Source organism: Phascolarctos cinereus, unplaced genomic scaffold (genome assembly GCF_003287225.1).
Source record: "Phascolarctos cinereus isolate Bilbo 61053 unplaced genomic scaffold, phaCin_HiC Scaffold_2;HRSCAF=192, whole genome shotgun sequence".
Lineage (NCBI taxonomy): Eukaryota > Metazoa > Chordata > Mammalia > Diprotodontia > Phascolarctidae > Phascolarctos > Phascolarctos cinereus.
Window position 1 is genome coordinate 35,163,809 of NW_027555625.1, and position 22,373 is coordinate 35,186,181.

The 22,373-nt window shown below is 44.0% G+C and overlaps 1 protein-coding gene across 1 annotated transcript in view; it reads right to left on the reverse strand.

Moving 5' to 3' along the window:
• Nucleotides 1-13,602, reverse strand: part of CHMP3 (charged multivesicular body protein 3) — a 44,446-nt gene extending 30,844 nt beyond the window's left edge. The window contains exons 1-2 of the mRNA XM_020969457.2: nucleotides 13,404-13,602; nucleotides 5,998-6,058 (exon numbers count right to left, since the gene is read on the reverse strand). Of these exons, the coding sequence (XP_020825116.1) occupies nucleotides 5,998-6,058; nucleotides 13,404-13,451 (109 nt within the window). The 5' untranslated portion in view covers nucleotides 13,452-13,602. The remainder of the gene's footprint in view (nucleotides 1-5,997; nucleotides 6,059-13,403) is intronic.
• Between the last annotated feature and the right edge of the window lie 8,771 nt (nucleotides 13,603-22,373).

Below are 22,373 nucleotides of genomic sequence, written 5' to 3' on the forward strand. Positions count from 1 at the left end.
GTTCCAAATTGTTCTCCAAAATGGTTGGATCGTTTCACAACTCCACCAACAATGCATTAGTGTTCCAATATTCCCACATCTTCTCCAACATTATCATTTTCCTGTTTTGTCATGTTGGCCAATCTGATAGGTGTGATGTGATACCTCAGAGCTGTTTTGATTTGCATTTCTCTAATCAACAGTGATTTAGAGCATTTTTTCATATGACTGTAGATGGCTTTAATTTCTTCATCTGAGAACCGTCTGTTCATATCCTTTGTGGGTCAATATTTATTAGAGATATTATTAGCACATAGTTTTCTTTCTCCCTGGTTTAGACAAATTATCTTTTTATTAGGAGGAATTTAGTGGAATTCCTCCTTTTCTTAATTTTTCAAACAGTTTATGTAATAGTAGAATCAACTGTTCTGTGACTGTGATAAAATCTACTTATAAATCCATCTATCCCTGGGATGTTTTTCTTCGGGTGTTTATTTATGGTTTGCTTAATGTCTTTCTCTGAAACTAGGTTATTTAAATCCTCTACCTCTTATTCTTTTAAGTACTCTGTCTTACTAGCTGTGCCCCATGATGATATCAGGGTTCTGAGAAGACCCTTGTTTCTCCTCTTCCTATTAGGACAGGTCCTTGTTGAGTTCTTTCTAATCCCTCAATTCACCTTCCTCCTTCCTCTTCAGGATCTCTCCCATGCCACAGGAGCCTCCTCACCCTACAAGTTCACTCCACTCCTGCAGCCCCTTCCTCTAATAGGCTAAAGAATGGGGAACCTCCCCACCCCCGGCCTAGTTTCCCCCAGAACCTGCATTTTACGGAAGATACTCAAGCCAGCCACATCTTTATTCCTCTCCAGTGACTTCTCCAGACTCTATCATGACCCTGCCTGGGTGTCTCACCCTCCCCCCCAACTCCTGCTTCTCAGCCTCCTTTTATGCATTACCTTCCCCCATTAGAATGCCAGCCCCCCGAGGACAGGAACAGTCTTTCTGCTTGAATTTGTATTTCTAGCATTTAGCACAATGCCTGGCAAACAGTAACCATCTGTTGACTTTTGTATTCTTCATCAGGAATGCTTGGAAAAGTGCTTCTATTTCACTAATTCTCTGTTCCTTCCACTGTTCAAGAAGACTCTGTTTTGGCTGGGTAAGGGATTTTGTTACAAGCTTCTCCCTCTTCCCTCCTTCGGAGGCAGCTGCCAAATCTTATCAATGCTGATTGTGGCTCCTTTCTGGCTGCTTGTAGTACTTTTTTTCTTTGACCTGGAATTTCTCAATTTGGGTTAGGATATTCCAGGGAGTTTTCATTTTAATGTTTCTTTTAGAAAATTAATCATTTAGGAATGTATATGTAGAGCCTATATCAGATTGCATGCTGTTTTGGGGAGGGAGGGGGTGAAAAATTTGAAACTCAAAAGCTTATGGAAATGATTGTTGTTAAATCAAAATAAATTCAGAAAATTAACCATGGCTTTGGGAAGTTTTCATTCAAAATTTCTTGAAATGTGGTATCTGGGCACTTTTTTTTCCTTTTTGGTGATATTTTCCAGTAGGAAAGAAGCAAGAAAACAAGCATTGTGCCAGGTACTATGCTAAGTGCTTTTACAAATATTATCTCATTTGATCCTTACAGCAACCCTAGCAGGCAGGTGCTATTGTTATAGCCATTCTGCATATGAGGAAACTGAGGCTGAGAGAGGTTAAGTGACTTGTCCTGGGTCACACAACTAGGAAGTGTCTGAGGTAGGATTTGAACTCAGGCCCAGTGTTCTAGTCAGCTGCCTAGATAGTAGACCAATCATTCTTCTCTTTTTTTACCTGTTTTTTAGGTCATTTGTTTTTTACGAGATGCCTTATATTTTCTTCTGGGTTTTTTTTTAATTGTTGGTCTTTTTTTTGTTTTAATATTTTTTGTTTTTTTCATGAAGTCATTAAATTCCGTTTGGTCCATTCAAATTTTTAGGGAGTCTGTTACTTAGATCAGGCTTTCTGCCTCTTGCCCTAAGTTGCTAATTCTCCTTCCAAGTCCTTCCTCTAGAGCTCTCATTTCTGTTATAACATGCTTTTTAAACTCTTGCTTCATTTCTTCCAGGAATTCTAGTTTACCCAGTGGCAAGGCGGTGTTTATAGACCTTTCAGAGATATTCTCTTCTTCTGGGTTCGTGCCTGAGGCATTCCCGACTCCTTACTAGCTATTTATTATCATTGATATGTCTTTTTTTCCTTTGTTTAGATAGCTGCTTGGGTAGTAGACTAAGAATTTATTAACCACTCCCTATGTGCCAGGCACTGTGCTCGGGATACAAATACAATATAACAAGGTGGTCCCTACTCTTGAGGAGGACAGCTAGATGGTGCCATAGTGCACAGAGTGCCAGGCCTGGAGGCAGGAAGACTGCCCAGAGTTCAAATGTGGCCTTACCAGCTCTGTGACCCTAGGCAAGTCACTTAACCCTTTTTGCCTCAGTTTCCCCATCTGTAAAATGAGCTGGAGAAGGAAATGACAAACCACTCCAGTATCTTTGCTAAGAAAACCCCAAATGGGATCACGGAGAATTGGAAATGACTGAACAAAAATAACACTTGAGGAGCTTCCATGATATGACAGGAAGAGAAAACATAAATAGGAGCTGGAAAGCTGGATGGAAGGGAAGGCCAGAAAGGGGGAGGACAGGGAAAGAATGGAGAAGTGGAACAATGGGGAAGGAGGGTACTAGAGCAGGATCAAATTAAGGTTGGGCTACGGATGTACAGCAGTCTGCACAGTGTGCTGAGGCAGAACCAAGTGAGCACGACTAGGGTCCCTGACAAAAGATGAGGCCTTGGAATAAGTTTGAAATCCAAGGTGGGTAAGATTCCTAGTGAGAAGGGGGAGCAATCCAGAGAATGAGTGGAGCTGAGAGTGTTTCCAAGACTCCTTCCAACTTTACTTCACAAACTGAGGCCGAAAGTTTGCAACTCTCTGGTCAGAGCCAATTCTGAGATCCTGAGATTCACAGCTTGATCCCAACTTAGCTTTCCACCCTCACTGTACATCAGTCCCTTCCCACACTCTTCAATCCGGTCGAGCTGGACATCTCTCCTTCCTGATACATGACAATTCATCTCCAGTGCCCATGCTCTTGCCTTGGCCATGCTCCATGCAAGTGTCCTCCCTTCCAAACTCCCTTTTATTTATTCTGTATCTAGTCTAGTTATATTTATACACGTACATACTATCTCCCTCACTAGAACATGAGCTCACTGAGAATAGGGTCCATTTCATTCTTCACTTCTGTATCCCCAGTCCCAACACAGCATAGCTTCTTACCATACGATGGCTAGTTGGTGAACTCCTCCAATGAGGCACATGACTGGAGCTGCACAGCTTAGGAGAATCTAGGGTCACACTTATCGCAAAGTAAAAACTGGTATCATTACTTTATAGTCACAGGTGGGTCTGTCTTGATCTACTTTCTTTTTCTCCTTCTTGTTGTCCCCTCCTTGGCTTGGCTCGGCTCCATTTCCTAGCTCCTACCCGATGGCCATGAACTTGAGACAATCACAAAACAGAAGGACGACTAACAAATTCTGGAGCCGAGAGACCTTTGAGCAAAGAGCCACGGCGCCCACCTGAGGCCAGAAAGCCCGATGCCAGCTCCTCTGGCTGGCTGGCTGGTGTGATACATAACCGTCTGAGGCCCACCAGAACACAACCCTGAAATCGGGAGCACCACAATTCCATACCTGCCTGCGTGTCTTCTCTGCCATACACAACAAAACACATTTCTATTCTCTACGGGAGCCTGGCCAACCCAGCCTTCTTGGAGCGTACCGCTCCCTGCCCCCCCTCACAGCTCCTCGGCTTCCAAGAGTCACAAAGGGAAACTGGTCCCATTGCTTTACAAAGGGCTGATCACGCAGCACAAACAAACAACAAGTACAGGAGCTGGAAAAAGAAAGCAAATCACAGCCCAGCATCAACAGAAGGGGAAGGGAGTGAGCATTTACACGGCGCATCTCACGTGATCCTCCCGTCACCCTGGGAGATCGGTGAGTGCCATGGTCGTGTCCGTCTCACGGTGGAAGAAGCTTCCTGGAAGAGGAAGGGCACGAAGACGGGGAGGAAGCAGTGGCGGAAGGGGATCAACACAAGAGTGGGTCTGCATGCAGGCTCTCCCTCCGACCTCCCTCTCTCCTGTCTAACCACATTAATCGTCACTGGACACTCGACATTCTAGCCAAAATGAACTACTTTCTGCTCCCTAAAATCAATATGCTCCTAATATCTGAAATCCCATAGTGATACAGTTATGTTCATTGTGGATGTATGGGATTTCTGCCTTCTGTCTCTATTCAAGTGAACAGACTAAGGAAAACTGACAGGGAAGATCAATTTCAACGCTATCAGAATTTCTTCCCTTTAATAATCTATTATGAGATGGATTAGGTACTTCTACTTACAGATAATATTATTTTTATTCAATCTCTTTTTCAACCTTTACTATGATACACTGTTTTAAGACCTACAGGAAAAAAACTTTCCTCAAAACAGCTACGTGAAGTAGGCATTGTGAGCAATGTGACAGATGAGGAAAATGAGGTATCACAGATTACTGTAGGAATATTATTGAAGAACTAGAAAGACTTTATCACCGACACCATCTCATATATCACATGGCACCTCAGCGGCAGCACCATGTACAATGATATTCTTGTATATGGATGAGAATTCAGTGTTTGACAATTCTGTTCAAGCAGCTCTCACTTTACAGTATAATAAAGCTTCATTTTCATGTCATGGCCAAGGATATATATATAATTAATCAATAGATTTAAGGGTGATTAAGCTTTTTTGTAAATTATACTAGAAAATTATCTAACTCTTACCGAGCTTTTAACACATGGCTTCAAAAACACTTCCCATAGGGAGACTGTATAAATAGCAGCCTTTGATAAAAGGACACTCCTGATCCAAGGCACATTTCCAGCTCCTGTCCGCATCCATTCACTGTACCCAGTTCTTTAAGGGACACTTGGGAATACGTTGCCTGAATTATTCAAGCCATTTCTTATCCCAAGATTCTTACAACCATGACAATGGTAACATCAGCTTCCCAGGCACAGGAGGGGGGAGGCCTCATAGCAATTTGTTTTGCTTTTTTAGCCAACTACAAGCTCAATGAGAGAACAGTGTGACGTGGCGGTCAAAGCGGTTAATGCCGCCTTGGGCTCTGTCAGAAGCATCAGCTCCAGGAAGGTGAGAGTCCAACCTCCGGAGAACGGTATTCAGGACTGGGCACAGTAGTGTAAAAAGGACAATGATCTGGAGGGAACTAGGGATGTTCTGCCTAGAGAAGAGAAGACACAGGGCAAATGTGCTACCTGTCTTCAAGTACTGAAGGGCTGGTCCTGTGGAGGAGGGCTTAGGCTGGGTTTGTTTAGCTCCTACTGGCCACACCCGGGGCACAGAGGGGAAGAAGCTGAGAGATGAACTGAGGTCTGATGTCAAGAAGAGTTTCCTCACAATGAGAGCTGTCCAGAAGTAGATGTGGCTGCCTCAGGAGGGGTCTCCTGGGATGCCCTAGAGGTCTGTCAGGTGGACAGGAAGGATTCCATCTCAAAACCTGTGAGATTGTCACTCTTCAAGTCACCTCAATATCTTAAATCTCCAGTACTGAACACATAATATGCTAAAATTATAACCAAGCTACCTATGATAAATAATTTAGGTGTAAATAACTCTCTGGCATTTTTTTATTCATGCATATAAAATTTGTTCATTTAAATTCTACAAAAGGCTTACTTTGTAGTTTCTTCTTTTCCTCTTTTTATCCATTAGACAAAATTCAAAGCTTCTCTGAATTTATTTCTTAATTTTTCTAATACCCATCATAAAATAAACAAGAAAAGCTAACAAAATACATCTCTACGTATGCTGGCAAGGAATTTTTGTTATATTATTATTATGCCAAAATAAAGTGCATGAATCAGGGTCAAGAATTGCAAGGACAAGATCACTTACCTCTTATTTGCCTGTCAACTACTCTCATTTCTTTTCTGATCTTCAAAGACCATTCATTGACCTGAAGGGGGTAAAAATAGCATGAGATGCCAACACCAGGCAATTCATTAATTTTTTAAAATGGAATATAAACATTAAACTATTTTGCATGAAGATGACTCTATGGGTAGCACACACAAAAGACCATTTTCAAAGTAAAGGCTTGAATAACAAACTCAAGCTCTTTCCTAGTACCCTTTTCTTTATTCACCTGATAGGCACAAACCTCAAAATGGATTAAACGGATATTTAACACCTAGATATAATACTCTGACTCACTCCTAGAAAACAAGCAATCTTGGATTTAACATGAGAGGGACTCTTCTAAGCCATTTACTCCCTCATTTTACCGATGAGTAAACTGAGGCACAAAGAGGTTAAGTGATTGCCCAAGGTTAGACAAGTGAAAAAGTGGCAGAACTGGGATTCAAACCTAGGCTTTCTGACTTAAAACAGTAAGTTACTGTGAGGAAATCCCCAATTTTGGGATGATTCTTGATTCACTAATATTAAAAAAGCTCAGAGATTTTGCCACATTCCATAAACTGACCAACATGACAAAAGAATGTTGTTGGACACAGACACCAGCCCACTACTGGATCTAGACAGGCTCCCTCACCGTCCTGCCCAGAGCTGGGGATGGGCCCCTCCTCACCACTGAAGCAGGACAGCCCAGCCATGCTTCACTCCCTCCTCTGCACAGGCACCTGGCCACGAACCTTAGGGCCTGTGATCAAAACAACTCTAGCACAGGTAGGAATGGAACACATCACAGGACTCACCTATGGCCCCAACCACCATCCCTGAAGCTTTCTGATCCAAAGGGCCCCTCCTTTAATGGACTCAAGGCATGGAAGGAGACATACCTTTTTGGACAAGCAAAATATCTTTGTTTTCCTTGACTGTGTCAGTATGTTACAAAGGAGGGAAAAGACAAAGTGCTCCTTCCTGACCACCACTCCCCTATTTGTGTTGCTTCTCCAATTAGGACAGAAGCTCCTTAAGAAAAGAAACCACCCTTGCTTTGTAGCTGTATCCCCAACTCATTGTGGTTGTTCAGCTGTGTCCGACTCTTCATGACTCCATTTGGAGTTTCCTTAACAGAGACAATGGAGCAGTTTGCCATTTCCTTCGCCAGAAACTGAGGCAAACAGGGTTAAGTGACTTGCCCAGAGTCACACAGCTAGGTAAATGCCTGAGGCCAGATATGAACTCAGGTCTTCCTGACTCCAGGATAGAGACTCTATCCACTGTGCTACCTAACTGCTCATATCCCCAACTCAGCAGATAGAAAAGTTTAATAAATTCTTTTCCATTCATTTATTCTGGAAAGCGATTTGGAATTATGTTAAGAAAATGGCTAAAATGTCCCAATCCTCTGACTCAAGAAAACAGATGTCCAAGAAAGAAAGGTGCCTACATTCCCAAGTATTCACAGCAGCACTTTTTGTAGTAGCAAAGAAATGGAAACAAAGCAGATACTTACCCACTGTGGAATTATACAACAAATTATGGCACATGAATATAATGGAGTATGATTGTGCCACAAAAAACAATGGACGTGGAGAAGTGAGAGAAGCATGGGAAGACATCTACAAACTAATGAAGAGGGAGGTAAGTAAAGGCTGGAAAACCACACAGGCCAAAACGCACGGAAAGAATACCACAATGAAACTTCACACCGTTTAATGACTGTGACTTGGTGACCACGTCACCCCCTCTCTCCTTCGTGAAGCCAGGAGACAGTGGGCAGGGAACACTGCATGGGTGGCCCGTGTGTTGGCTGGTTCTGCCAGCCTCGCTTTCCTTTCTTTTTTGTTTTTGGGCATGAGAAGAGGGATGGGATTTATTGAGAAGGGAATGCAGAAATTAAAAGGATTTATGTGAATCTTATACTGATTTTTAATGATTGGTCCAAATGTCATTTAAGGCATTCACATGATGGAGACTGCCTGCCAGAGCATGTCAGGAGCAAACTCAGTTGTAATCTGCTGTGAGCGCTCTGCTAGGGAAAGAGCCTTCCTTAGCTGTCCTCTGATTCGTCCTTCTTAGTTCAGACCTCTATCTGACTGCTTCCTCATATACCTCCTCTCCCAGTCAGCCAGGGAACTCAGTGCTGCTGTTTCTCTGAAAACTGCTGCCTTTTTCTGCCCCTGACTCTTGCCCACATGGCCCCCGTGCCTGGAATAGTCTTTCCCCAGAATCTCTGCCAGTGCAAGCCCTTCCCTTCCTGAGAGGTCCCCCCGAAGTCTCACCATGTCTACTAAGTTTTCCTTCATCTCTCCTCAAGTGTTAGTGATCTCTGTTTGATCCTCTCCTATTCACATGTAATATGGAGTGTTGTGTCTGCCCTACTAGATTCCTTCCTCGAGGGAAGGCAGGGGCTAATGTCTGTTTTCATCTGTGTGCTAGTACAGTGCACTGCAAACAGGCCCTTAATAAATGTTCATTGAATTCTGCAACTTAAAAATTTTCTGCCTTAAAAATTTTCAACGGCTCCCAGCTGAATAATTTCCAAACTCATGATACTCAAGCCCTTCCAAATGTGGACACCAGCTACCTTTGTCATCCTTCCCTCTAGGCCCTCAGAACTGTTCTTCATAAGCCACTGACTATAATAGCCAAACAAAAGCGCAGTGGCATCCTCCCCAAAATTCCTTCCTTTTTTCCTATTCAAACTATGCCTTCTACCTATCAAAGTCTCCCAATATCTGTCTACACACAGACATGGTAACTCAGAGATTCTCAACCATTTTCATTCCTCATACATACCTCTTGGCTTTAGAGTAAACTTCCCATACTCTCGATGCAACAGAGAAGTAAAGAAATTCTAGAGTTTATTATTAACAATAATAACTAGCAAGTATATAGCACTTGAAGGTTTGCAAAATGCCTTCTACGTGCCACTAGATTCTCACAACTACCCTCTGTGGTAGGTGCCAGTGTTATTCCCACTTTATAGATAAGGAAATTAGGCTGGGAGAAGTTAAATTAACTTGTCCAGAGTCATACAGCTGGTAAAATGGGATTATTCTAACTCAGCTATTCCTACTTCCAAGTCCAGTCCTCTATCTGTAGTGGCCATTATAGGTAGGCCTGATTGAAAACATCTTTCTTAACCCACATGTACAAAAACATTTATAGCAGCTCTCTCTGTGGTGGCAAAGAATTAGAAATTGAAAGGCTGCCCATCAATTGGGGAATGGCTGAACAAACTGTGGTATATGAATGTAATAGAATATTATTGTTCTATAAGAAATGATGAGCAGGTGGACTTCAGAAAAACCTGGAAAGACTCGCATGAACTGATGCAGAACCAGAAAAACATTGTACACAGTAACAGCCACGTTGTGCCATGATCAACTTTGACAGACTTAGTGCTTCTCAGCAATAGAAGGATCTAAGACATCTCCACAACTCTCATGCTGGAAAATGCTATACAAATCCAGGGAAAGAACTATGGAGTTTGAATGCAGATCAACGCATACTATTTGCTCTTTTTTTTCCCTTCTGTTTTGTTTTGTTTCTCTTTCTTGTGGTTCCTCCTATTGGTTCTAATTCTTCTTTACAACATGACTAATATGAAAATAAGTTTAATATGAATGTATATGTAGAGCCTATATCAGACTGCATGCCATCTTGGGGAGGAAGGGGGAGAAAATTTAAATCTCAAAAGCTTATGGAAGTGATTGTTGAAAACTAAAAATAAATTAATTAAAAAAGGGAAAAAAACCATCATGTCTTAACTATTCTGCAGTTTAAATGTGACCTCATCCCTGTATTTGACCTGATCAGCCCAGACATCTCTCTTTTCTCTGAATTCCTATAACACTGCCTTAGATTGTACTTATTCATATATGTCTCGATTATCTTCTCTAACTTTCCATCTGGTGTATTCTTCTTAAACCTTTAAAGCCTAACTCAAAGCCATCTCATCTGGGAAGCTTTCCTTGACTGTACCAGTAAATAATGTTTTTTTTCTTCCTGAAACTTTACATATTGCTTTGTTTGCACCTCTCAAGTCTTTCCCATTACAGAGGGTATCCCAAAAGTCTTCGTGTGGTTTTAAGTTGTGTCGGGGTGTGTGTCCACTGACCCCACATCCCTTCTTATTGACTGCAAGATCCACGTGGGCAGGAATCGAGCCTTAGCTCAATGCTGTTCTGCTCTTGGCACCTAAGCAGAGTGCTCTCCTCTGAGTAGGTTTCCAATCAATGTCTCCTGAAGTTAACTCAAAGATTGATTCCCTGAAGAACAGAGCCTTGCCTTGTTCACCTCCTGTTCTCTTTTAAAGAGCCCAGGTCAGTCCTTGCCCATAACAAACAGTCACCTATTTGGTGAAGGAAAGAACAAGCAGCTGGGACAGGCTCCTTGTTTGATCTTAATCTGGTTTCCCAAGCAGATTTTCCTGCTGGCAAGAGAAGGTACAGGCCATGTTCTCTGGAGAGTTCAAACAGTCATGCTCTTAGATACAAATTATGAAATCAACTTTCCGGCACAAACCAGCATCATGTGAGCTGAACAGGATGAGCTAGTTTTCCTAGGCTCTGATCACTGAGCTCTCATACAGCTGAGTTGCCAAGCCTTGGCCTAGCACAGTATCTTTCACACAGTGGACATTTAGGAAATGTCAGTCAACAAGCCTTTATCAAGTGCCTACACTATGCCACTCAAGCACACACGTGCTAAGCACTAGGGATACAAATGAAAGCCGACAACAGGACTTGCCCTCAAGGAACTCACACTTGAATGCCAATGACAACCGCTTTGTAAATAACTAGGAATAAACATGATAGACACAGAGTAGAAGCAGAGCTAGGCACAAGCAGCTGGGGGGACCAGGAAAGGCCTCCTGAAGAATGTGAGGTTTAGCTGAGTCTGGAAATTAAGAAGGGGAGGTGAGGGGCATGAGGTCAGCCAGTGAGTAAAGGTCCTGAGTTGAGAGACAGAATGTGAAGTAAAGGCTAAGAAGACTCGAAAAGGCAGGAAGGTATGGTAAAGAACAATACTTTTTTTTTGTTTAACTACAGCCAGCCAAAGGCCTTTCTATTTGATTCTGCAGGTTCCTGAGCAGGAGTGGCTGGGGGGAGAGGGTGATACTGCAATAGGAATTAGGGCCTGAGGAAGGGCAGCATGGGGGGAGGTCCTCCACACTCATGAGTAAAGCTGATGAGGGAGGTCTACAGGACTGGGTGATGGCTTGAAGAATGATGGACCCTCAGCAGTAAAGGGGAAGTTGGGAGTCCTGAGATGGGTCTGAGATCCTAAGAGATTATCAAGTGAGAGCCCTGGGGTTTGGTTAGAGGGTGTAACCAGGACCAGGAAAGGAGACCGAGGAGCAGCCAAGCAGGTGACTGACCCAGGAGAGGTGCAGAGGCCAGAGAGAGCAGGGTCAGGAAAACCTAGGACAAACTTCAGAAAAAATCCAAAAACCCCGCCGCCTTTCTCGCCCATCAACCTAGGAACAGATGAAGGCCCTGACAATGTCTTGATCAGTGAGCAGCATCTATTCTCCTAAGCCATTCAATAAGCCTCTATTTAGCACAGCACAATAGACAGTGCTGGACTTGGAGGCAGAAAGCCCAGAGTTCGAGTCCGGCCTCCGACACTAGCTGTATCTCTTACTAGCATTTATGTCTGGACAAGTCATTTTAATCTCTAGCCTTGGTCTCCTCATCTATAAAAACGATCAAGAGCACCTCAATTCCACAGGGTTGTTGTGAGGAAGAAATGAGATAACGTACATAAAGCATTTTGCAAACTTTTGCAAATAAGACACCACGTCTTACAAACTGCTAGACAGGTCCTCCAGGCAGGAGCCACACTCTGTCCCAGGCCCCCCACCCCATACCCTTTTCAGAACCACAGGCCCGCCAGAGCTGGAGTCTGGGTGGAGTCTGGGGAGTTACGTCCACGCCAGGAGGAAGAAGAAAGACAGGAAAGGAAGTGTCATGAGGCAGGGCATGTATATACACTGCTGACACAGTGAGGCTAGGTGCTTCTGTGTGCTTCTAGTGGGGAGGATGGGAGGCAAGGGGAAGGAGAAGGGGTCGGCACCTAGGAAATCCCATCACAAGGACCAAGGAGTATTGGGGAGGAACAGAAGGGGAAAGGCATCATGGGCTCTCACAGGCAGCACAAGAAAGCTCCTTAGAGACCATCCTGTCCACCCTTTGCATTTTACAGGCCTGAGCCCTAACCAACATTTTATGCAGCACTTCCTGTACACTCAGCTCACTGGTAAACACACAGGCTCTGGAGCCTGAGGGCCTGCACTCCACTTCGGGCCTACTCCAGGTCATTTCTAGCTCTGGATCTAGGCCCCTCTTTGTCTCTCACAAGCCTGTGAGACAAGTCCTACAGGGGTTACCATCACAGACAAGGAAACCAGAGCAGGGAGAGGTTCTATGACTCACCCAAGGCCACATGTATAGCGAGTGTGGAGGACAGAAGAGGGCTAGGGCTTGGGGGGAAGGGAAGAGAACTGGGCAATCATTACATCAGGCTTTGGTACCTCCTCTCCAAAACCTCATCAGATCTTCACAGCAGCGGGGTAGTGCAGCTTAGCACCATGCCAGATCCAGAGTAAGGGCTTAATGCTTGTTGAACTGAACTGAGGTATTCTTATGCCCACCTGACAGATGGGAAAACAGGCTCAGAGCTATTCAAATGACCCAGAGTCACATGGCATCTAGCAGATGGCAGTCTCTGCATAGAGCAGTGGCCCTGGAGTCAGGAAGACCCGAGTTCAAATCTTGCCTCAAAGTTGCCAGCAAGTCACTTCACTGAGGCTTAGTTTCCTCCCCTGTAAAATGGGAATAATAACAAGGGCACTCATGGGCCAGAATTGTAGTGAGGATCAGAGGAGCGACCACCCCAGGGTGAGCTAGGGGGGATCCAGAATCTGGCCCTGAGCTCAGCCCATCAACCGCTCGTCTTCCAGAGCTGGCCCCGCCCCTCCCTGATCAGATCCTGTACCCACCCAATCGGGCCCCGCCCCTTGCTCAGGCCCCACCCCTCAACTCCCAGACTCCTCCCCTCCCCGAGGCCCCGCCCCCAGGCAAGTCCCAGGCCCCGCCCCTCCCCGCTCCGTTTGCTCTAGAGCTCAGAGGCAGGGGGGGCGTTTGGAGGGAGGGGTCGCGCCATACCAAATCCCGGGGAGAGGGGGAAAGGGGCGGACGGGGGGCCCGGGGTCAGCGGCCCGAGACGGGGAGGCGGCCTCACACCGCCCCGGGAGCGCCCCCAGAGCCGCTAAGGACGCGCCCCTCCGCCCCTCCGCCGCCTCCTCCCACCTCCGGCCGCAGTGGCCCAGCCCGGGCCGCCCCTGAGGCGGGGAAGGAGGGTCCAACCGTCGCCGCGCCACTCACCAGCTCCTTGGGAGGCTTCTCTTGCGTCTTCCCGAAGAGCCCCATCATGAACGCTGCTATGTCGGCCCTTTCCGCCTTCTTGTCACCGGCGCCGCGGCCGCCTGGGAGGGGCCCCCCGGGACGGGGCCGAGGAGCCAGGTCCACAAGAAGGAAGCGGCTGCGGCGGCTGCGGGGGTGAGGGCTGGGCGCAGGCGCGCGGCGCAGGCGTGTGGGGCGGGGTCGTACCAGGGCTTTCCGGCTGGACCCGAGGTTGTTCTGCGCATGCGCGAGCGCGTTGCGCCGCGGGGCTGCGGGAGAAGTGCTGGCGAGCGTGGAAGCGGTCTGGCAGAAAATAGGGTTAGAGCGGCAGCTTACACTCCAGACTGGGCGTGCTGGAGCCAGCTCTCACCGCCTGCAGCTGTGGTTCAGTTTTCACTGGAATAGGCACACCTTTGGTTTACTGTCTTATTGATTGTCTGGATGCAAGAAAGCCACAGAGAGAATGTCAGTTCTGCAGATGGCACACGGTTTACTCAATACCACATTAAACTGCAAAAAAGATCATGATCTGAATGTGACCATGATAGCTAACGTTTACATAGCATTCTGCTTGCTCTGACAGCCCCCTAAGGTGGCAGGTGATATTATTACCCCGACCTGTTTCCCAAGGTTGTTGTGGGACTCAAATGAGATAATACTTGTAAATTGCTTAGTACCGTATCTGGCATATAGAAGGCACTTAATAAATCTGGGCCTGGCCCTTAGAAGGTGCTTAAATAAATCTGTCTTTCCCTCCCTTCCTCCTTTTCTTTCTTCCTTCTTTCCTTCCTGTTAGAGAACAAGAACTCCTTAACAGCTAATTGGGGGAGGGGTTAAGATTTCTTTTTCCTTTGGCTCTAGAGCTGTCCCATGCCCTCTCCTGATGAACAAAGGGACACCAGGAAACATAAGGATATTGTGAATCACATTTACTTATGATAAATGAAATCAGTCAATTCAGTCTTCAACAGAATTTTTTTAAGTACACAATTAGAAATGTATACTAGTCACATCCAGATGAAGTAAGGCAAGGGTGGAAATAAGGTCTTTAGTTTCTCCTGTTTTCTCTCAGACTCCACACACACACACACACACACACACACACACACACACACACACACACACAGTATTCATCTCTCCACTTGTCCATTTAAAGGCTACCTCTCTTGGTCTTTATTGGAACTTGGGTTTTAAGAAGAAAACTACAGATGTTGCTACTACCAGCAGCTGTCAGAGTCATGATGCTGCTCCACTGGGGTGATGGAGGGAGAGAAAAACCAACCACCTCCTTCTTTACCACCTTCACCTTCTTTTCCCCTTGTCCTCACCTCTTTCACTCTTTGAAGTCAAGGCACAATTTGCTTGGAGTCAGGGATTAGGATATTGTACCCACTGCTAGAACAGATGCTGTGCCCATGGGTTATACTGCCCATATTGGTGAGGGGTTGGTGCAACACTGTCCTACAATTCTGATCTTGCATTAACTTTCCAAGCTGAAAAAAATGCAACAATATCTGTTGAGGTCTGGGGGTGCTGGGAACTCCAAAATGCAAAGGCAAACAACACTGGTCCTGCCTTGAATGAACTCAACTCAAGCCTTCTTTCAGTCAGAGACAAGGTTTATTAAAACACCAATTTAGGTGGGCAAGATTTTAAGAATATGAGCTATTGGCCGGATTTTATGAATCTGAGCAACCAGGCCAGACTTGTAAGGAAACTGAGCATCTTAATGGAAGCAAGATGGGCCCTTTATACAGTAAGACTGTGGAAAGATCTGGACAGGAGTGGACAATAGGCTGGGGGTAACTGGGACAAAACAGAGAGGGGTCTAGATGGAATCAAGGAGTGGCAATCTAGGGTGGGGCCAGATGGGCCACAATGAAACTGTAGTTGAAAGGATTAACTGGGAAGGGTTGGGAGCCCCAGGGACCTGGGCCACGGAAAATCCAGGGCCTTTTAGGGGTCCATCATTACATCCCAGAATCTTTGTGTCCAGCCCAAGCTTTGTGGGAAAGCTGTTACACTTATACTACATGCCTCATTGGGTCATGAGAAAAATGTTTTACAAACCAGAAAGCACTAAGGAAATGAGAGCAATTATTAATACATACAATTCCACTTAGCAAACATTAAGCATGTGCTGTATGCCCAACACTCTGCAAGAGACTGGATGTCACAAGTCAGTGCCTTCTGAGTGTCAAATCTATGGGCTAGAGTGGTTCTTGAAGGTTGGTTAATGATAACAAACTATGTAACAAGGGCCCCACCTGACTCTGGAACCCCTTGCTAACTCAGGCTCAGTGTGGAGCATTATGCAAATATATCCGATGTACAGACCAGAGGCATCTACAGACCCACCAAGATGAGCAGTATAACCCATGGCATGGCATCTGCCCATGAAGTATTTATAATGGGAGCAATATTCTAATCCCTGACTCCATGCAAATTATACTAATTTTTCCTCAAAAGGTATTGAAGGGGAAGGGGAGGAGTGGTAGACAACATAAGTCTCAATAAATGGCCATTTATGGGTTGTCTTTCATGTTTTTGATTACTTAAACATAAATCACCCATTTAGAAAGCATTTACTGGGAAATGATGGAAGAAATGAGCAGGATAATCTGATCACCTATGCTATATGCAGAAAGCTCTGAAACTCTCTAATACAAGCCTATTTTAATTCTAAATTCCAAATTAATATGTTCCTTGAGGGCAGAGACTGTTGTTTTCCATTTCTTCATATTCTCTGTGCTTAGTGTAATGCCTGGCACGTAATAAACATTTAATAAATGCTTGACTGACTGATTTTAAGCGGGGAAGGTGGTATTAAAACCATCCTCAGAACTTAATTGGCTCAGGGGACTAAAGACTCAAGCTGTTGATTTGACTTCATGGTCACCAGAGTACCAAAACACCCATAAGGAGCTCCAGGAGCTCTCTGATGCTTGCTTAGTAGAAAAGGACAGGCAGGGGAAGGACCATCACTCAGCTGAATCAACTAGAGGTTTCCTCAGTGCATATTCTTGTTGCTTCTCAGTGCATATCCTTTACTTCCTACAGTTAAGTAAATCTTTCTTTTCTCTTTCTTTTTTTTTTTTGTTGTTAACTGTTGAACAACCCAGGAGTATCTCATTTTGTTCCAACATCAAACATAAACTACTAGCAGACTTGCCCTAGTCAAGTCCAGTAAAAGCAACAGCCATATCCCCTTTCTGTCTCTCTGGGGCTGACTCACTTATTCTAACCTGCCTTCAAACTAGCTGATCTAGGGTTGGTTGGTTGGTTTTGTTTTGTTTGTTTGTTGTGTCTTTTGGCTACTACTCAAACACTTTCAGGGTCTCAGTGGTAATCCTATTGTGTGTAGGAATACAACTGTATTTAGCCAACACAGTAGCTCATAAGCCCACAATTCCCATTTACAGAAAATAAGTCTCAGTGATACCATTAACTCTTTTCTTTCTTTCTTTCTTTTTTTCTTTCTTTCTTTCTTCTTCTTCTTCTTCTTCTTCTTCTTCTTCTTCTCTTCTTCTTCTTCTTCTTCTTCTTCTTCTTGGGGGGGGGGCTAGGCAATGGGGTTAAGTGACTTGCCCAGTTCACACAGCTAGTAAGTGTTATGTGGCTGAGGCCGGATTTGAATTCAGGTCCTCCTGAATCCAGGGCTGGTGCTCTATCCACTGAGCCACCTAGCTGCCCCACCATTAACTCTTTTAAAGACTGGATTGCCCATCTTGCCAGGCTGTAAATACAGAGGCTACTCACAGGTCCAGTTCTGCCTTGACTGGCATGGCAGCCTTGACCTGCTCCATTTCTGACCTGGGCTGGTCTGCCCCTCATCAGACAGTTTGGGGCCTGCCTCCTCTGTCACCCCTGGGAGGCTGACTATCAATGCTCAACTTAATGTAGACCCCTAATTGGCTTAGTTCACTGAAGCTCAGAAGTACAAAGTTCAAGAGATCCATCAGCCTCATCCTCTCTGGTATGAGAGATTAGAGGCATGCACCACAATGTCCAAGTCATTAACTTTTTAAAAATTTTTTTGATTAATTTATTTATTTTTAGTTTTCAGTATTCACTTCCACAAGATTTTGAGTTCCAAATTTTCTCCCCATCTGTCCCCCCCATCCGTAAGATGTGCATTCTGAATACCCCTTCCCCTAATCTGCCTTCCCTTCTATCATACCCCCTTCTCTTATCCCCTTCCCCTTCTATTTTCCTGTAGGGTGGGATAGATTTCTATACCCCATTGCCTATATATCTTATTTCCCAGTTGCATGTAAAAACAATTTTTAACATTTGTTTTTAAAACTTTGGGTTCCAAATTCTCTCCCTTCCTCCCTCCCCACCCACCCTCATTGAGAAGGCAAACAACTTGATACAAGTTATACTTGTGTAGTCACGCAAAACACTTCCGTAGTAGTCCTGTTGTGAAAAACTAAGTATATTTCCCTTCATGTTATTCCACCCCTTCCCCGCCCCGTTTATTCCATTCTCTCTTTCGACCCTGTCATTCCTCAAAAGTGTTTGCTTCTGATTACCCCCTCTCCCAATCTGCCCTCCCTTCTATCACCCGTCCCTCTCTTATCCCCTTCCCCCTACTTTCTTGTAGGATAAGGTAGATTTCCATGCCCAAATTGAATGTGTATGTTATTCCCTCCTTAAGCCAAATCTAATGAGAGTAAGATTCACTCATTCCCTCTCACCTTCCCCCACTTCCCCTCCACTGTAAAAGCTTTTTCTTGTCTGTTTTATGTGCGATAATTTATGCCATTCTACCTCTCCCTTTCTCCTTCTCCCTCTCCCTTTCTCCTTCTCCCAGTATAGTCCTCTCTCACCCCTTAATTTTATTTTTTAGATATCATCCCTTCATTGTCAATTCACCCTGTGCCTTCTGTATATGTATATATATATTTCCTTCCAACTACCCTAATACTAAGAAAGGTCTCATGAATTACAAATATCATCTTTCCATGTAGGAATATAAACAGTTCAACTTTAATAAGTCCCTTGTGATTTCTCTTTCCTATTTACCTTTTCATTCTTCTCTTGAGTCTTGTATTTGAAAGCCAAATTTTCTATTCAGCTCTGGTCTTTTCATCAAGAATGTGTGAAAGTCCTCTATTTCACTGAATATCCATTTTCCCCCTCTGAAGGATTATACTCAGTTTTGCTGAGTAGGTGATTCTTGGTTTTAATCCTAGCTTCTTTGACCTCTGGAATATCACATTCCAAGGCCTCTGATCCCTTAATGTAGAAGCTGCTAAATCTTGTATTATCCTGATTGTGTTTCCACAATGCTTGAATTGTTTCTTTCCGGATGCTTGCAATATTTTCTTCTTGACCTGGGAACTCTGGAATTTGGCTATAATATTCCTAGGGGTTTTCCTTTGGGAATCTTTTTCAGGAGGTGATTGGTGGATTCTTTCCATTTCTATTTTACTCTCTGGTTCTAAAATCAGGGCAGTTTTCCTTGATAATTTCTTGAAGGATGATGTCTAGGCTCTTTTTTTTTTTTATCGTGGCTTTCAGGTAGTCCAATAATTTTTAAATTATCTCTTCTGGATCTGTTTTCCAGGTCAGTTGTTTTTCTAATGAGATATTTCACATTGTCTTCTATTTTTCATTCTTTTGGTTTTGTTTTATAATTTCTTGATTTCTCATAAAGTTATTAGCTTCCATTTGCTCCATTCTAATTTTTAAGGAATTATTTTCTTCAGTGAGGTTTTGGACTTCCTTTTCCATTTGGCCAATTCTACTTTTTAAAGCATTTTTTCCTCATTGATCCTTTTTGGATCTCTTTTGCCATTTGGGTCAGTCTATTTTTAAAAGTGTTATTTTCTTCAGTATTTTTTCTTGTCTCCTTTAGCAAGCTGTTGACTTGTTTTTCATGATTTTCTTGTATCACTCTTATTTCTCTTCCCAGTTTTTCCTCTACTTCTCAAAATCCTTTTTGAGCTCTTCCATGTCCTGGGACCAATTCATATTTTTCTTGGAGGCTTTGGATGTAGGAACTTTGACTTTGTTCTCTTCTTCTGGTTGTATGTTTTGATCTTCTTTGTCACAAAAGTAAGATTCTATGGCCTGACTTTTTTTGTGCTGTTTGCTTATGTTCCCAGCCAATTACTTGACTCTTAAACTCTTTGTTAAGGTAGGGGTCTGCTTCCAGTGTGGAGAATGTACTGTCCCAAGCTTCAGGGGTTTTGTGTAGCTGTTTTCTGAGATACTTCTGGGGACCTGTAAATTTTCAGTTCTTCCAAGGTGGTATAATCAAAGGAGAGGTGTTTATTCCTTTCCTGGCCTATGCTTTGTTCTGTGACTGATCACAAGCACTCTTTTCTGCCTTGGAACTGTGAGGAGGATTCCCTCTGTACCACTACCACAAGCTCCACCATGCCAGGGCTCCTCCTCACCCGGGACCACCACCCAGGACTGCCACCCAGATCCAAGCAAGGCAAAGCAAGAGAATCCTGCCTCAGCACAAGCAAAAAGACCGCTGCAATCCCCCTCTGATCAGCAGCTTGATCCCCCCACCATCTGTGGGCCAAGAGCTCCAGAAGCAGCCACTGCCCCAGGGCTGTACCAGGACTGAGGCCAGACCATGCTCCTCTCTCACCAAGGTCCGATAGACCTTTCCTACTGACCTTCTAAGTTGTCTTTGGTGTTTGTGGTTTGAGAAATCTGGAAACTGCCACAGCTGCCAGTGATTCAGTCCCCTGAGACCTGCTCCAGGTTCACTGAAGCCTGGTCTTTGCCTTCATGGCCCATGCTGAACTGTACTCCTCTTCCAGCCTTGCACAACAGACCTTTTACATCAACCATCCAGGTTGTCTTGGGCTAGAAAGTCGTTTCACTCTGTCTTTTTGTGGGTTTTGCTGCTCTAGAATTTGTTTAGAGCCATTTTTTACAGGTATTTGGAGAGGTTTGGGGGAGTGCTCAAGCAAGTCACTGCTTTTACTGCACCATCTTGGCTGTGCCCTATTAACTCTTTTTTCAAAATAAGTTTCTATTGATATTTTCTGTTTCTTTCACCACTATGCATCCCATGTATCCCTTCTGGAGAGCCAGCCCGTATGGCAAATAGTATTTTTTGGAGAGGAAAAAAAATTAGCACAACTGACTATTACACTGAGATAGAGACAGACAGAGAGAAGAGAGACAGAGAAAGAGAGAGAGAGAGAGAGAGAGAGAGAGAGAGAGAGAGAGAGAGAGAGAGAGAGAGAGAGAGAGCAAACCGTTGAAATGCTGGAGCCCCAAGAGCTTCAGATGTGTGGGGAAGTAAACACTCCAACATTGTCCTTGATCCCCAGCACCTGCACCCCTAGAGACTGCTAAGAACACATTTGCTGGTAAAATCATTCTTTTCTTGGTATATGCTGGGCTTTTATCTTGCTCCTGAGTGGAAGAGCTCATTTGCCCTCATATATTCTATCACTTAATCTGTATGACTTCCTTGATTTCTGTCTACTGTTTGCTTGGATAAATGTGTTCTCTTTTGCAACTAGCATTTGTTGGGAGGAAGCTAAGCTGGCTGAGAGTAAGGTAATCATTGGGTTCCCCTTGAGAGTGACCAGGAAAAAAAATGGCTTTATTCTAACTCCATTAATGGACATCATGACCTCCACTCAAGTGTCTGAAGTGTTTTTATGTGTATATGTGTATCTATCTATGTAGATAATGCTAATAAATAGATACATAAATCTCTCTCTGTCTCTCTGTCTCTCTCTCTCTCTCTCTCTCTCTCTCTCTCTCTCTTCATTCTGTCTCTGTCTCTGTCTATCTGTATGTTACCAGGCTCCAGTATACATTGTTTCTCCATTCCAACAGCTCTTTGACCACAAGTAGGGGAGAGTATGCCTCATAGATATTGGGGGAAAATATTTGTGCCTTTGTCGTTGTTATATTTTTAAAGTAGAAATTCCTTTGTGAAAGAAAAAAGAAAAGTCCTTCGGAGCAGGGATTGTTTTTGCTTTTGCAGCTAGGTGGTGCAACAAATAGTATCCTGATAAGAACTCCAAGCCCAAGAATATTTTGGAAGATTTTGGGGAATGGTTCCAAGAGTTAGGTTTTATCCCTTTTACTCTGTAACGTGGACCTGAAAGTTGGTTAAAGAGGCAACAAGCTACGTGATAAGTAAATTCATACTGTTTATTCCCTAAGTTGGTGACATGTACATGGAGCCAGAGCTTTAACTCTGATTGAATCAAGCAATTTTAGAAGGACATTTAAACCCTGACTCAAGATGTCTGTGTTACTCAGGTTTATGGTCTCCACATATGTTTGACCATAGTATGAAAAAGGTTGTAAATATAATAAAATAGCAGAAAGTCACAGTGTCAATTGAAATTATAGATTGAGGATATCAGTGTTTCTTTTACATTAACATGACATAGCATAGTATATGTCCATAAAATACCAAGATAAGAAAAGTCCCATTATTTAAGGTAGTGTCCAGGTCAAGGCACCTTAGTGGTCGTAAACAGAAGAATGCTGGTCAACTTCATCTGGTCCTGTAGTTGCTGACACAGGAAGGGGCATTTTGAGTTCACTCAGAGAACAAAGAAAAGCATGTCTATTATGTTGGGGTACTTCTTCTAGTTGATTAGTTCAGGCTTTGGCCCTTACTGGGGTTCAAATGATTTTAAATGATTATCAGTGACTTATTCCTGGTTGGAGAATGTGGCAGTTAGGCAACCCATCGGATACAGGGCTGAGAGGTGGGAAGAGCTGAGTTTCCAGGCTGCCTTAGGTATTTATTGGCTGTGTGACCCTGGGCAAGTCACTTAATCTCTCAGTATCTATTTCCCCAGAGAGTCAGGGAGAGAAGGAAGAATCTAGTGTGATTCCAAGGTTATGGGCCTGGGTGACTAGAAAGAGAATAGTGCTCACCGCAGTGGCAAGTTTGGAAGAGGAGAAGGTTTGGAGGAAGAAATAAGATGAGTTCTGTCTTGGGCATAT